This window comes from Cucurbita pepo, chromosome 20 (genome assembly GCF_057944985.1).
Source record: "Cucurbita pepo subsp. pepo isolate OVF chromosome 20, ASM5794498v1, whole genome shotgun sequence".
Taxonomy (NCBI): Eukaryota; Viridiplantae; Streptophyta; class Magnoliopsida; order Cucurbitales; family Cucurbitaceae; genus Cucurbita; species Cucurbita pepo.
This window is the reverse complement of record NC_141817.1, coordinates 2620402-2635085: the sequence shown is the minus strand read 5'-3', so window position 1 is coordinate 2635085 and position 14684 is coordinate 2620402. Positions and strand designations below refer to the sequence as shown.

The 14684-nt window shown below is 37.1% G+C and overlaps 2 protein-coding genes across 3 annotated transcripts; one reads left to right on the top strand and one right to left on the bottom strand.

Moving 5' to 3' along the window:
• The first annotated feature begins 1483 nt into the window (after positions 1-1483).
• On the top strand, positions 1484-4456 carry LOC111782562 (protein trichome birefringence-like 37). Its single transcript, XM_023663337.2, has 5 exons — positions 1484-1977; positions 2047-2218; positions 3392-3567; positions 3666-3824; positions 3902-4456. The coding sequence occupies exons 1-5, from the start codon at positions 1685-1687 to the stop codon at positions 4194-4196; spliced, it is 1095 nt and encodes a 364-aa protein (XP_023519105.2). The 5' UTR covers positions 1484-1684; the 3' UTR covers positions 4197-4456.
• A 6981-nt stretch (positions 4457-11437) lies between these two features.
• LOC111782603 (nudix hydrolase 11) lies at positions 11438-13153 on the bottom strand. 2 transcript variants are annotated; one of them, XM_023663386.2, is made up of 4 exons: positions 12871-13151; positions 12625-12767; positions 11921-12040; positions 11438-11845 (listed from the first exon to the last, which is right to left on the bottom strand). In XM_023663386.2, the coding sequence occupies exons 1-4, from the start codon at positions 13100-13102 to the stop codon at positions 11630-11632; spliced, it is 711 nt and encodes a 236-aa protein (XP_023519154.2). In that variant the 5' UTR covers positions 13103-13151; the 3' UTR covers positions 11438-11629. The 2 variants fall into 2 exon arrangements, with proteins under 2 accessions (XP_023519154.2, XP_023519156.1); XM_023663388.2 differs by lacking the exon at positions 11921-12040 and having other exon boundaries at positions 11438-11854; positions 12871-13153.
• Between the last annotated feature and the right edge of the window lie 1531 nt (positions 13154-14684).

Below are 14684 nucleotides of genomic sequence, written 5' to 3'. Positions count from 1 at the left end.
CCAGAAATTAGGTACTCGAACAACCCATTGTTCAAAGTGAATAGGATGAAAGATATCAACATGACCAACCAAGTTTCTTCTTCAGCAAAAATTGCTTGAAAAGAAATACAGGGATTCATATCCAAAGAGGAGCACTTAAGAGTCTCACAAATTCTTCAATTATTACTTCATACCGACAATTGTGGACCAAGAAAGTTCATTTCTAATAGCAAATCCGTTACTTCTACAGGCGATTTCAGGAGGAAAACATGGGTTTCCTGTTCTTTTTTAGAAGCCTTTGGCGCCTTCGAAAACTTTAAGTTTCATGTTGAAAAGGAGACACCCCAATTCAAATCTTCTGAGGAGAGTTTACAACATACTTGTAATTGACAAGAAATCGATTTTTTTTATTATTAATTTAAATTGACTAAAATATTCAATTCATAATGTATCTCAAATAGTAGAACGCTCACTTTGTGTTATGGTCGTACTTTTTTAATCGTGCGGTGTCGTGATCTTGACACGCTCACGACTAGCCTTGAGGAAAATTCAAGCTCTATATACATTTTTCGTCAGGTTTTGTGGCTTTCTCAGACTTTAGGCGAAGTTTGTCTTCGCCCATTGAACACAATTTGTGCGGAATCCAAGATCGTTTGGCTACACACGTCGCTTACACATGCGTGTTCAATCATTTGCGACACATCCAATTTGCGTGTACACTTAGGCCAAATCATTCAACTTGATCTTAAAGCCTCTCGTCTCTATCTTAGGTGTGTGATATTACAACATACTTTGTTCCAATGAGATTAGGACAGTCTCACAAACAGGAAAGGTGCGTCTCCATCTTTTTCTAAACAAATTTGGAGTTTTGGGGGAATGGGTAATTGGTCATTGGAGGTGGGTCTCCACCATTACCTTTACTTTGTTGGGGTGTTGACTCTTTGATAGGGTGTCCCCACACCCACAGACACACCCACAGGCACAGCCTGCAAAATCCTACTTTCCCTGCATACTGCACCCCCCAAGGCCAAGGTAAAAGCCCAACACATTTTAGACCCACTCTCCCCAATTTGTTTTCCTTCTTTTACCCAATTATACAAACCCTTAAATCTTTCATCTTTTATATCTTTTTCTTTCTAATTAAATATGTTCAATTCATTTCTTTTCCCAAATAGTCAAAGCCACTTTCATTGCAATTGCTTCCTTTCTTTTCATTTCACTTTAGAGCTCCAAATTGGTATACGTCCATTTATTAAACCATGAAATATACACCAAAATATAATTTTGAAGATACAAAAAAAAAAAAAAAAAAAAAAAAAAAAAAAAAAAAACATGAATACGCATATATCCTTTTTAAATGGTAATGAAGAAACAACATATGACGTGTGAAAGCCATGTGTCCTCGATTCCACTTGCATCGGTGGGTAGTGTAATAATATGCGGCCCCGTGACATGCAGTCCTACGCCTTTTCTTCCCAATTCACGAGCTGTGCAAAATCTCCCAATTTTAAATTGTTTTCTTTTTCAATCCATTTTTATTTCAATCATTTTCCCCAACCCACGTTACCAAATCATGTGATTGAGAGCTCTGTCCCTCACTCTCTCTCTCCGGCCTCCATTTCCTTACATAAACTCACTTGAGGGCTACTAAAAGCTTCACATTCATAGCCCAATCAAAGTCGTTTTGGAGCCAAATATCCAAGAAATGGGTTTTGGGGTAGTGGGAGTGTTTTTAAATCTGCTTCTTCTTCTTCAAGCTTCTGGGTTTGTGTCAGTGCAGCAAGCAAACGCATCAAAATTCAACACATTAAAAGGAAGAAAGCAAGCAAGTGGGTGTAATCTGTTTCAGGGAAGATGGGTAGTAGACCCCTCTTTCCCTCTTTACAATTCCTCCACCTGTCCTTTCATAGACGCCGAGTTTAATTGCCAAAAATACGGCAGACCCGATACCCTTTACCTCAAATACTCGTGGCGACCCGACTCATGTACCCTTCCAAGGTCCTCTCTCTCTGTAATCTTTATTAATGATTCGGTTTGTTTATTAATGATGAGTCTGTGGATTTGCAGATTTGACGGAGTGGATGTTCTGAAGAGATGGAGTGGGAAGAAGATAATGTTCGTGGGAGACTCACTGAGTCTGAATATGTGGGAATCGCTTTCGTGTATGCTGCTAGCGGCGGCGCCTAACGCCAAAACCACCTTCTTCCGGAGGGACTCCATCTCCTCCGTCTTCTTTCAGGTTTTGCACACAATATCATAATGTCTTTTAACAGTCTCCCCTTAATTAATCAAATTACTTTTCTTTTTTTTTAATTAATTTTTTTTTAAAGCTGGGAAATATTTATTTTGGAAATTATTTTTTTTAAAATTTAAATATTAAAATCTTTTTATTGTGATATTGGACATTATATGTTAGTATTTTTAATGTAATCTCAAAACTCTTTTTTCTATCCGAATTATTTGATTGGTCCACCGCCAATGGCCCCACATGAGCCTCCAATTTTCGGTGGCCACGTGTATTATGTTGCTGACAGCCTGTGATTGGCAAACTTCGCCCAATCTCCCTGACGATACGCGCTCTCGATTTTGATCTTTTTCTAAAGAAAACATTATTACATCAATTCAAAATTAATAATTTTTTAGTATTTAGCTTCCTTTTAATATTTTTTTCATTTCATTTTTAGCGTACATTAGTAAATTTCGATATGAATTTATTAAAAAAATATGATAAATGTTGAGGAATACTATCTCCATTTGGTACGAGCCAAATTAAAGTCACGAGAGCTTATGCTCAAAATGGACAAAATATCATATGTATGTCTATGATTACTGACATGGTATCAGAGCCATGCCCTAAATTTAGTCATGTTAAAATAGAATCCTCAAATATCAAACAAAGAATTGTGAGCGTTGAAGGTATAGCCAAGAGTGACTAAAGTGTCGAACAAAGGGTGTACTTTGTTCGAAGGCTCCAGAGAGAGGAGTCAGCCGCAATTAAGAGAAAGCTTATAGGGTCCTTTGTTGGTTGAAGATTATTGGGAGTGAGTCCCACATGGATTTATAAGCAAGGAATACTATCTCCATTCGTACGAAGCCTCTTAGGAAAGTCCAAAGCAAAGCGGTGAAAGCTTAGGCTCAAAGTGACAGTATCACATTGAGATATGTGATTATTAACAATAAATAATAAGATGGATTGAAATTTGATTGACTAAAATAGAACAAAATCCATAATACATGGAAGGAAATGTGATTTTAATCTTATATTTTGTCTGGGTTCAAGTACTTACATAGTTTATTTTGGATCTTTTAAAGTTCCAACAATACGTAATGTTTTGAACTTCGAACATTTTGGTGGATATTACATATATTAAGTCAGTTGATGTGAATAATGTAAAACGTTGTGTGGGGACAGGATTATGGAGTAACACTGCTCCTATATCGGACGCCATATCTTGTGGACATAGTGAAAGAGGACGTAGGGCGAGTACTGAAACTAGACTCCATCGAGGCCGGCAAGGCATGGCTAGGAATGGACGTTCTGGTCTTCAACTCCTGGCATTGGTGGACCCATACAGGAAACTCTCAGGCGTAAGATCAAATTCGAATTAAAAAAAAAAAAAAAAAAAAAGAGTGTTTTCTGGGATTAATTACAACAAGGATGAAGAAGAGGTCGTGTAATTTTGCAGGTGGGATTTGATACAGGATGGGACGACACTGTCTCAAGACATGGACCGATTGGTAGCATTTTACAAGGGATTGACGACATGGGCCAGATGGGTTGACCTCAATGTCGATCCTACAAAAACAAAGGTGTTCTTCCAAGGAATCTCGCCTACCCACTATTTGTAAGTGTCAAATTTAGCCTTCAATCAATGATTCTTCCATTTTGGTTTGTTGTTAATGTTGAAAATCATTGAATCAGGGGGAAGGAATGGAATGAGCCCAAAAAGAACTGTAATGGAGAGAATGAGCCGCTTACCGGATCGATGTATCCGGGGGGCGCGCCACCAGCTGTGGATGTTGTAAATAGAGTGTTGAGTAGGATAAAAGTGCCGGTTTACTTGCTGGATATCACCACTCTGTCTCAGCTGAGGAAAGACGCTCATCCTGCTGGTTATAGCGGCGAGATCTCTGGGACGGATTGCAGCCACTGGTGCCTTCCTGGATTGCCTGATACATGGAACCAGCTCATGTACGCGGCTCTTTTAACCATGTGAGCCTCAAATCAACTTACTTCTCTCATTTTTCAACAACACAAAATAAGGAACAGGTAACAGGTAACAGGGATGGTACACAGAATAGGAGCAGATGAATGGATAAGATAGTGTAAAAGGGTGGATTATTTGTGCCTGTTGTGATTACAAACATAGAATTTTAGGAATCAAACTTCTGGTTTATTCAATTTAGCTTCTACCCATTTGCCTCTACACCTTCATTTCATAGTGATCTACTTGTCAAATGAATTGGCTTTCCCAAACTCATCTCTGCAACCACCAGTCTTGTTTGCATTACTTTGTTGTAATCTTCTTCGCTGATTTGCATTTACTTGGATTGACTAGCGTCAAATTTATTCATCTACCTGCATTCTAATGGTTTCGAAAAAACGATCATAGCCAAAAGAAACAAAACGTCCAAGTTATGTTTAATGTTTGGTTTTGAACCGGTAGTTAATAGGCTCACTAGAATTCATGGGAGAATTCCTTTACTTGGTTTAGTATATTCTAACGGCCCAAATCCACAGCTAGTAGATATTATCATTTTTGGGCTTTCCCTCGAGCTTTAAAATGCATCTGTTGGATAACTTTTCCATACCCTTGTAAATGGTATTTGGTTGGGGAGGAGAACAAAACACCATCTATAAGGGTGTGAAAACCTTCCCCTAGCACACGTGTTTTAAAGCCTTGAGGGGAAGTCCGAAAGGGAAAGCTCACAAAGACAATATTTGCTAGTGGTGGATCTGGGCCATTACATATATATTCTGTAACAAATCATATCCACGGCTTGTAGCAACCCATGTTAGTAGATCTCACATTGGTTGAAGAGAGTAACGAAACATTTTTTTATATGGGTACGGAATCTTTTCCCTTTGAGGTCAGCGTTCTTACTAACACTCGTTCTCTTTTCCAATCAATGTGGGACACTCAATCCACTCCTTTCGGGGCGCAGCGTCCTTACTGGCACATTGCCTCGTGTCCGCTCCTTCGAGGCTTAGTCTCTTCATTGGCATATTGCCTGGTGTCCAGTTCTATACCATTTGTAACAGTTCAAGCTCACTGCTAGTAGATATTGTCTTCTTTAAACTTCTTTTTCGATAGTTTATCTCAAAGTTTTAAAACGCGTCTATTAAGTAGAGGTATCGGTAATCTCAATTTTGAGTTTGGTGCAAACCGTTTATTACTCAGCAGTCAGCAGTAGACCATCCGACAGCTTTTGGTTGGTGAGCTTGGCAGAATCTGATCTCTCAGCTTCCATATTGAATCCTCCAGCAAAGTGGAGCAGTAGAACACGTTTCCATCCAATCAGCAATTAAACTAATTTTTAAAAATTTAATTGGAGCTTTAAAATAATATTTTCCGAATGAAACAAATGCCGGAATTCCTTTTTTGCTTTTAAACAGCAAAGAAAAATTGGAAGTATTATGATACAAGAGGCAGTAAAATTTGGGGTAAGGTGCAGTGTCTCGTCAGCCATAGCAAATCCAGAGGCTTTGATTTCTAAGGAGTGGGAAACGACATGTCGACGCCAAAGCCTTTCGCTTTTACTCAAAGTTGATACGCCTTTTTTGTGGACTATGGTTCTTTACAAGCCGCAATCTGGCTTATGCACTTTCTGATGCTCCTCATCCATTTTACTTTTTTTTTATATACAATGGCATGATATTGTCCACGGTGAGCATAAGCTCTCATGGTTTTGTTTTAGGCTTCCCAAAAAGCCTCATACCAATAGAGATAGTATTCCTCAATCATAAACTCAAGATGTGGGACTTACTCCCAATAATCCTCAACAATTCAAAAGACTTGACCTAGAGTAGATGTAGCGTCAGTCTAGTCAGATGACTTGGCGTAGAGTAGAGACAAGTTAAATAGAGTTGCAATAAACAAATATGCATTCACAGGTGGCGTATATGACCAAGCAAGCTTAGTTTACGCATGAGTAGTTAAGCTCGGTCGGCGAAGGACAACCTTGCCTAAGGTTTGACAAAACCGTAAAATCAAGCACAAAATGTAAATGGGACTTGAATTGCTCAACTTGTCATGAGCGTGTAAGATCATGACGTCACATGGTACGAAAAATACGATCGTGACAACTTTAAGACATTTGAAGTAGGGTTTTCTTAGTTTATCGTATAAATATCAATTTTAGCATATAGTTTTTGATGATGATCAATATCTTGTAAAATAGTAATATTTATAAAAATGGGCTAAAAATTGGTGTTTGGTCTTAGTTGACTAATTGAATAATGAAGTTTGGCGGTTGAAGCAACTAAACACATCATTTATTATTAAGCGACAACGTGGGAGGAGGAGGAGGAGGAGGAGGAGGAGGTGGAAGAAACAGCGGAGAAAACAAAAGACAAAAGTCAACAGTCACTCAACAACGCAGCTAAGGTTTGTATGGTTGAGGATGATGTTGTGAAGAATCTAATGATGGTGCTGGTCAGGTCCTCCGGGGCTCGATCTTGCTGCCCGGCGCTCATTTCCAACTTCTTTGGCAGCTTGATTCAAGGCCTCCACCATTTCCCTCACGCTTCTTTTCTGGATTACATCTTTACCCAAACGCCGCCCTTCAACCACCCACCACCTCCCACAAACAACCCATACCATAATAATCAACAACTTCACCGCCCTCCACATTCCTGATTCTGATCCTATTTCCCTCTTTCACTTCCCTCTCATCATCCCATTTTTATTTATAGCCTTTAATGAATGTGAATTAAGAATTAAGAATTAAGAAAATGATATAAAGATTTTGGATGAATATTGTCTAAGCTCACTGCTACTAGATATTATCCTATATGAGCTTATTTTTAAAACACGTCAATTAAGAAGAAGTTTCCACACAATACATGTTTTATTGTTTCATTTTCCTCTACTACTGATGTAAGATCTCTTTTACTTTTACGTATTAGAATGTTTACGAGTTAACTAATAAATTTAAAATAAAAATGAGATATTGTTTCTTAAGGAGGAAGAATGGTCAAATGTGATTGAAATTAAAAGGATGGAAATGGAAGAAAAAAATCCAAAATGTGACGCAAAACTTGAAGTAGTTTGGCTTTTGATACAATGAGTGGGGCTGATGCATGGGAAAAGACAAAGGATCTAACGAGGGAAGGGAGTATGAATACACCATCTCTTCCTTATTTTAAATTTTAATGGCTCATCTTCGAAACTCAATCCAAATGGTTATAATTCAACGAGTTAAAAGACATGTTTTCGATCAAATTTTCTTCGTTTTGTTATGGATAAGTTTTATTCATACTCGCAGAGTATTTATTAAATAATTATAAAGATGGTTACCAAAGTTGGGTAATAAAGCTAGGTGGGATTTTGCTAGTGTAATCTTTGATTTAATGGGGTGGTTTTGTTTTTAAGATCTAATGTGTGTGACATATGAATTAAAATTAAAGTTTTTAGGTATAAAATGGATAAGCACATGTGTTGAGAGAGTTAGAAACTGCGGGCGTTGCATGCAATATTCTAAAATTGTGTTGCTTTCGATCCTAAAAATGGAGTTGATAATGTTATTTTTTTGTTAATGGATGTCCAGATTTTACCATTGCTTTATTATTCTATCTACTTTTTATTACAATGTTAAAGATTAAAACATGTCTGCATATTCATTCTTATAATTAACTTAATTATGATATTGTAAATAATATGAAGCTTAATTTTTAATCTAATTTTCAAGATTTTAGTTTCATACCCAAATTAACGGTAAAGCTTAATCATGGATTTGATATACCAAATTCAAACATTAATGTCTCTTTTGCTAAGTTTAGTTTCACACACAAGTTTAGTGTACTCCTCTGTGTCCCCAACGACATGGTCAGTTTATTTACTCATTGCTTCAGAAAGGAGACTATTCACTAACATGGGTCATTTCAGCATGTTTTGTTTTCACTCACATGCATTCTAGAAAATTTTTAGGAAGTCACCCAACATAAAACTGGTGGAAGTAAGCATACTAAACCATGAATTTTTATGATTCAACTACCAAAAAGAAAGGTGCACCTTATTCGTATATACAATTAACTTTCAATTCTTTGTAAGTCTTTTTTAATCATTTTATCACTATGATAGCTCTTATTAAGATGCGGTCTCAGTTCATTCATATACCCATATGATCCCAAAATCATTTAGAGGAGGGTTGGAATTGAAAAAAAAAAATTGAATATTGAAAATTCATGTAGATAATATAAACTAAAACTTTTTAAATATGATAATTAATCTTTTTTTATTATAATAGCCACCCCACTCTTAATTTAAACCCATTTTTCTGTTTTAGGCTAACCATTTCCTTTTTTTTCCTTTTTTGAAACACTATTTAATGTCAACCAAAATAAAAAGATTAGATTTTTAAAAGCAAACATATTTTAATGCATCTTCACAAAATTTTTAGACTACATTTTTTTTTTCTTTTAGATTTATACGATAAATAATGTAATATTTATTCTCGTCCTTTACCAACCCAACTAACTTAAAATTTAAATCTAACCTCCACTTCATTTTTAAAAAATAATTTTAAAAAACAAAATTAGATAAACTTTTGAAAAAGGCAAGACATTTTGACGATTGAAATAAATAAAATACAAAAATTTGAGAGCTTCATTCGTCAAATTATATATATTTATTTTGGCAGCCATGAGCGATTGGTCGGTCGGTTTTTCTTTTTTTTTTTTTTTTTTTTTTTTTTTTTTTTTTTTTTGTGAAAATAGACTGGGCGGCCGGCCGGCGGTTAACATAAATGCCTTTTAATATATCTTAAAACTTAAATAAATAAAATGAGATTAGTACAAAAGTAGTTTAATTATTAATTAATTCACAAAAAAAACCATCTCTAGTTAGCTATGTAATTAGTTCATTAAAGAATATTTATGCTAAAAGAAATTAGCTTAAGATCATAATAAACTTAATGAAAAATATGGATAATTTTTGATATTTTTTTAATGAGTTCCGCACTATGTGACATCTATATAAGTTATGACTAAATTTACAATATTCATCTTTATGGTAAAATGTGAAGAAATGTTGTTACGTTATTGAATTATTAATATCATTAATCTCATGTGTTTGATATAAATTGATTATTTAAATAGAAAATGGAGAAAAAGTAGGCAAGAAAGTGAAAAGGAAGGAATATTGTTGGTTGGATTATGTGCGTTAATCAGATATACAAATCTCAGATAATTAAGGCGATTAGTGTAAAAAAAAGGCAACCCCACTTCCAAATTAGATATTAATTAATTTCATTCTACTATCGAGTGCTCTTAATCTGAGTTAATCCATGGCGTTCTCTGTTTTGCATTTCTAAAAATTTGAATGTAAGCCACGCAATATAGAAATTTAGAGATGAAAAAACAGAGGAGAGATAGATTTTATTGATGGGGATGATTCAAAATCAAAGCTGGATCAGGTGGTTTCCTTGAGATATGATGTTGATGTATTGGGGCAACCATAAAAAACCCACAATCCAGAGGTGGGTCTCAGTGGAGAGCATGTATTGATGATTGGGCATTGGCATTTCTCTGTTTCTTCAATCAAATCAATCTGGAAATGCCCAATTCTTTTGTTATGCGAATTGAAGTGTTTTGGGGCCGTCTTCAACCTGGGGGTGTTTGTTCTACGAACAAAAACACACCCCTTACTCGGATGTGGTTGCTAATGATGGTGGGGGTCGGGGCCTCCGGGGCTGAGGCGGGTGGGTTTGTAGCCAAATTTCTTGGCGTGTTCATTCCCCAGTCGAGAGATTTCGGTGGCCATTCGGGTCAGTGCTGGGTTTGATTTGGTTGAGCTCTGACTCGGGTTGATCGGAATGGCGAAGAATCTGGCGATTCTGGTGATGGGCGATATTGGGATTATGAAGTTTGTGTTCTTTGGACCAATCAAGGTACGAGCTTGGAGTGTTGAAGGTGAAACGAGTAGGATGAAGATCAAAACGCAGAAACCCAGATGGGCCATGCTTGTTTTTCTTCTTTACAAAATGGTATGTAATTGAAAGAGAAGTGTTGAGAGAAGAGGTAACGTTTTCAGGGTTTCGCTTCTCCCTTTTATACTATTGTTTGGGTTTTTTTTAAAAAAACAAAAATCATTATTATTATATTTAAAAATACATTGGAAACTTTTAACCATTTAAAAGATAATTAAAAAGTTTTATCAATAAGCTTACCCAGTAGGTATTGTGTTAAAAAATATATACACCATTTTAAAAGTAACTTTTAACATTATTATAATATTTTTGTGAATAACAGACGAAAACTGTCTATCCACACCTCAACGATGATCGACGCTTTTAAGAGTAATTGGGGTGGTGGATGAAGGATAAGGTTGGTGGAGGGAGGGTGAGGGGGCTTCCTTGGTCGAAGTGGATTCCATTTTATCTCTTCTCTGTTCTCCAAATTTGTTTTAAGTACTGAAAGGCGGTTTTGTCGGCTGTTTCCACCTGAACTTACTCGCCGTCTCATTAAATAAATTGTCTTATTCGCATTCAGTTTGGGCATATGGATATGGATGAATTACTTTTACTCCATTAACATTTGGTTAATTACAATTAGAATGGATAATCACTTTACAAACAGTATATCATCCATTCACGAGGGTCTACTTTTGGATAAATAAATAATTTGAACAGCAAGTGAGAAGAAAAAGGAGGGTGTGAGATCCCGTTGAGGAGAGGACGACGAGAACGAATCATTGTTTTTAACAAGGGTGTAGAAATCTCTCTAGCAAATGCGTTTTAAAAACATTGTGGAGAAGTCCGAAAAGGAAAGTTCAAAGAAGACAATATCTGCTAATGGTGGACATGGGCTGTTACAAACTATTTCAAAGCCGACACCTAACGATGTGCCAGTGAAGAGGTTGATCCCTAAAGACGGGTGGACACGAGGCAGTGTGCTAGCAAAGACGCTGGGCCCAGAAAGGGAGTGGAGTGTGTTGTCCCACATCGATTGGGAATGAGAGCGAAATATTTTTTATAAGGATATAGAAACCTCTCCCTATTGGTTAACGATGAACATGAGCTATTACATAGCTATTAGGGATGTTGAGATTGGTAGGGTATAGGAAAGACCAGTGAGTGACTATTTATCATCTATGGATATATATGAGAGAAACTACAAATGTACTTCTAATTCTAATTTGTGTCTAGTTGATACTAAGGAAATATGATTTTCTTCAAACTACATCCAAAAGTCATCGGTGTGTGGGTGCCCCAATTCAATCCCCAACAGCTCAGAGTGTCAACATAACTGAAATACATTGCAACTCCAAAAGTTACCAAGAGCTCAGTTGTAATTGGAACAATAGAAGATGCATTCATAGTTAAGACACTCTTAGCATAATATTTACTCCTCCCTACAAAATGACAAACATCTAATGTTGCAACAATACACAATGAGATTGTACAATAAATACCTTCACTTCTGAGAATCTCAAGTTTGGCTGCCATTAGCAGAAGCAGTCCAGAATCTGGGTGGCCGCTCCAGAAAGGCAGGTGGGCGCTGGAACACCAAGGAAGCTGCCTTGATCAAGATACCAGCAGTGAGAGCCCAGATCACATAATTTTCATTCTCATATTCATACTCAAAAAAGTGTAACAGATAATTATATCCCATCCATTCCTTCTCCACTGCTCTTCTCTTCTCATCCTGCGCCAACTTCAATAAGTCACCAACCAGTTAGTCTAGTCTAATCAAAGTTAAGATCAAACAAGTATGATAAACCTTGAGGAACATTTCCAAGGGAGCATCAAATATTGCATCTACTTCAGCAGCACTTGGAGTGGGTTTGAATGCTTTCTTCCTGGATAACAGCCCAAGTACAGGAACTACAGTCATACCCTTCTGCTCAGACAGAACATACATGGTTACGAATTACGAACCTTCACAATGGTATGATATTGTCCACTTTGAGCATAAGCCCTCATGGCTTTGCTTTAGATTTCTCCAAAACGCCTCATACCAATGGAGATGTATTCCTTATTGATAAACCCATGATCATTCCCTAAATTAGTCAATGTGTGACTCACTCGCAACCATCCGAAAATGCACAAGTAACAAGAGATAACGTCGGGCAGAAATGGTCAGAATTAGCAGCAAAAAATGCAAAATGTGACATAAAAATTATACTCTTGCAGAATCAATAGACCTGGGGAAAGTAATTTGTGGTTAAACCAAAAGAACGCCTACACCTTCAATCAAATGGTCTTCCCTCAACCAAATGTTTTATCTAATCAAAATGTACAATGTTAAATGGAAACTGGAGAGAGGGACAGTTTTGATGTTATGATCAGGCGAAATAAGAAAAATTATGAAAGAAAAAGGGTTAAAAGTATAAACAAAAACGAAGTATGGATTGTGCAGTGAATATGGTTCATGGACAAACATAATCTAAGCTCAAAAGTAAAAACAAAAAGGTATATATGAACCTTATTAACAAATGGTTCGAGAACAGCGACGACGTTAACAAGAGAAGGGGCTAAGCCAATTTCCTCCTCTGCCTCTCTCAATGCCGTCGCAACATCATCGGCATCACTCAGATCCCTTTTTCCGCCGGGGAGCGCGACTTCCCCTGCATCCCAAATATCAATCATCTAATCCTTCTCCTATTCTATTGTTCTATAAAGCAATTTCAATTTCACAAAGATGAATTAGGGTTTCGGAGCGAGACTGACCGGAGTGGGAAGAAAGCGTAGAGGCTCGCTTGGTGAGAATCACGCGGAGTTCGCCAATGTCGCTTAGGAAGAGACAGATGAGAACAGCAGCACGGTTGGTTAGTCGGGCTGCTGCCGGATCTGGCGGCGGCAACGTCGGAGACTGAGAAGAATTACTTGTGCGGAAATGTTCTGCCAAAGCCTGCAGTCTCTGGAGAACGTCTTCTCCAGAGCTTTTGGCGGCCATGGACATGGAGAATCAGGTTGGAAATTTTATGCGACCAATTGGGGATTTTACTAATTTGCCTTTGTTTTAAATACCAAATTACAAATTTAACTTTTTCAGAAAAAATGGAAGAAAAAGTATTTATTAACCTTTCTAAAAACATATTTAGTTTAAATTTAATTCAATTAATTAAGATTTTAATTTCCTCCCTCAAAAAAAATGGAAGAACGTCGCTTGCGTTCGAGCGCCGGCAGTGGCAAGGTTTACACTTCAAAAGGCCTCCGAGCAAGGAGGCTCCGGCTGTCGGCTCCGACCGCCATTCAATTCTACGACATTCAGGATCGCCTTGGCTATAACCGACCAACTGAACCCATCGATTGGCTTCTTCAGAATGCCAAATCCGCCATTGATGCCCTCTCTCGACATTAGAAACAGAGGACGGCAAGCGTAGCTTCCCTTCTATGGCTTCTTCCGTTCCGTCGTCGTCTTCTTCTTCCCAATTCCTGGCTTACCCACTTGAAAATTTCTTCCAAAATGTTCGATTTTTGCTTTTGTTTTTTGGAAAATTTTGTTTTCAGTTAAAGTTGCCAGAAATGAAGTTGTGTGATTCTGTAACAGGGCAACCTCTCTGTTTTGAGTCCAATGATAATGAATATCACGCCGGCGGAATTCTCCGGCATGCAGCCACCGTGTTCAAGTCAGAGCAATGCAATAACTGGGTTACCATCCTTTCCGATGTGGGAATAGCAGCCGCCAGGCGCCGGATGATTTTCAAAGGTGAATTTGGCGACCGTCGTAATTTAGAAATATTTTAAATTCAAATTCAGTTTTTTTATAAAGTGATTTAATCTCATATTTATTTTCTGTCCAATCATTATGTTTTGTTCTCCAGAAATTCGGTTTGCTTATGAATTGACATGCAATGATTAGGTTTTGTTGAAACATCTGTTTCAGATGGATTCTCAGAATTTCACGCGCCGCCGGATCATTGAAGTCAAGTCACAGAGGTGGTTTCTGACGGTGTTATTGCATCAGAACCAATAGCCCTTTTGTTATTCTTTTTCTCGTATTTTGCAACCAACACTCAATTTCTTAACATATTTTTTACCATCTGCTTTTCTCGAGGGAGATATAAATTTCAGTTCATTAATCCAAAGTGTATTTTCCTAATATTCAAGATGATTGATCCAGCAATTTGTAATTATTCTATCTTCAAAATCATTCTATTTTCAAATTTTGATGGTTTGATATTGCTATGGTCATTGATACTATGGGTGATTAATAGATTTTTTGATATGTTACCTACATTTTAATTTATAAAACCAAGAATTAATTAACATAGATTATGAGGGGTGGGATTATGTGTTCATGATGATGATGATAGTGGGGATAGAAGGCAGCAGCTTTTTTGTTAACAAAGCTGTGAGTTTCTTAATATGCTCACCCATATTAAAAAAACAGTCTGAAACTCCCTCACACTCTTCATTCTGGCTTTCTTTTCTGGAAATCAACCCTCAATTATTGAGTCCTCTTTCTTAATTAAAAAGCACACATAAAGGGGAGGAGCCCTATTCTCCTTCTCCATCAATGGACCACTCACTCCCCCCTA

What these genes read in the sequence shown, in the direction of transcription:
- LOC111782562 (XM_023663337.2), top strand. Translation starts at nt 1,685, where the DNA reads ATGGGTTTTGGGGTAGTGGGAGTGTTTTTAAATCTGCTTCTTCTTCTT. An exon ending in GACTCATGTACCCTTCCAAG is followed by an intron (nt 1,978 to 2,046) that starts GTCCTCTCTCTC and finishes GTGGATTTGCAG; the next exon opens with ATTTGACGGAGTGGATGTTC. An exon ending in ATCTCGCCTACCCACTATTT is followed by an intron (nt 3,825 to 3,901) that starts GTAAGTGTCAAA and finishes TCATTGAATCAG; the next exon opens with GGGGAAGGAATGGAATGAGC.
- LOC111782603 (XM_023663386.2), bottom strand. Translation starts at nt 13,102, where the DNA reads ATGTCCATGGCCGCCAAAAGCTCTGGAGAAGACGTTCTCCAGAGACTG. An exon ending in TACGCTTTCTTCCCACTCCG is followed by an intron (nt 12,768 to 12,870) that starts GTCAGTCTCGCT and finishes TTTGGGATGCAG; the next exon opens with GGGAAGTCGCGCTCCCCGGC. An exon ending in TCGAACCATTTGTTAATAAG is followed by an intron (nt 12,041 to 12,624) that starts GTTCATATATAC and finishes CTGTCTGAGCAG; the next exon opens with AAGGGTATGACTGTAGTTCC.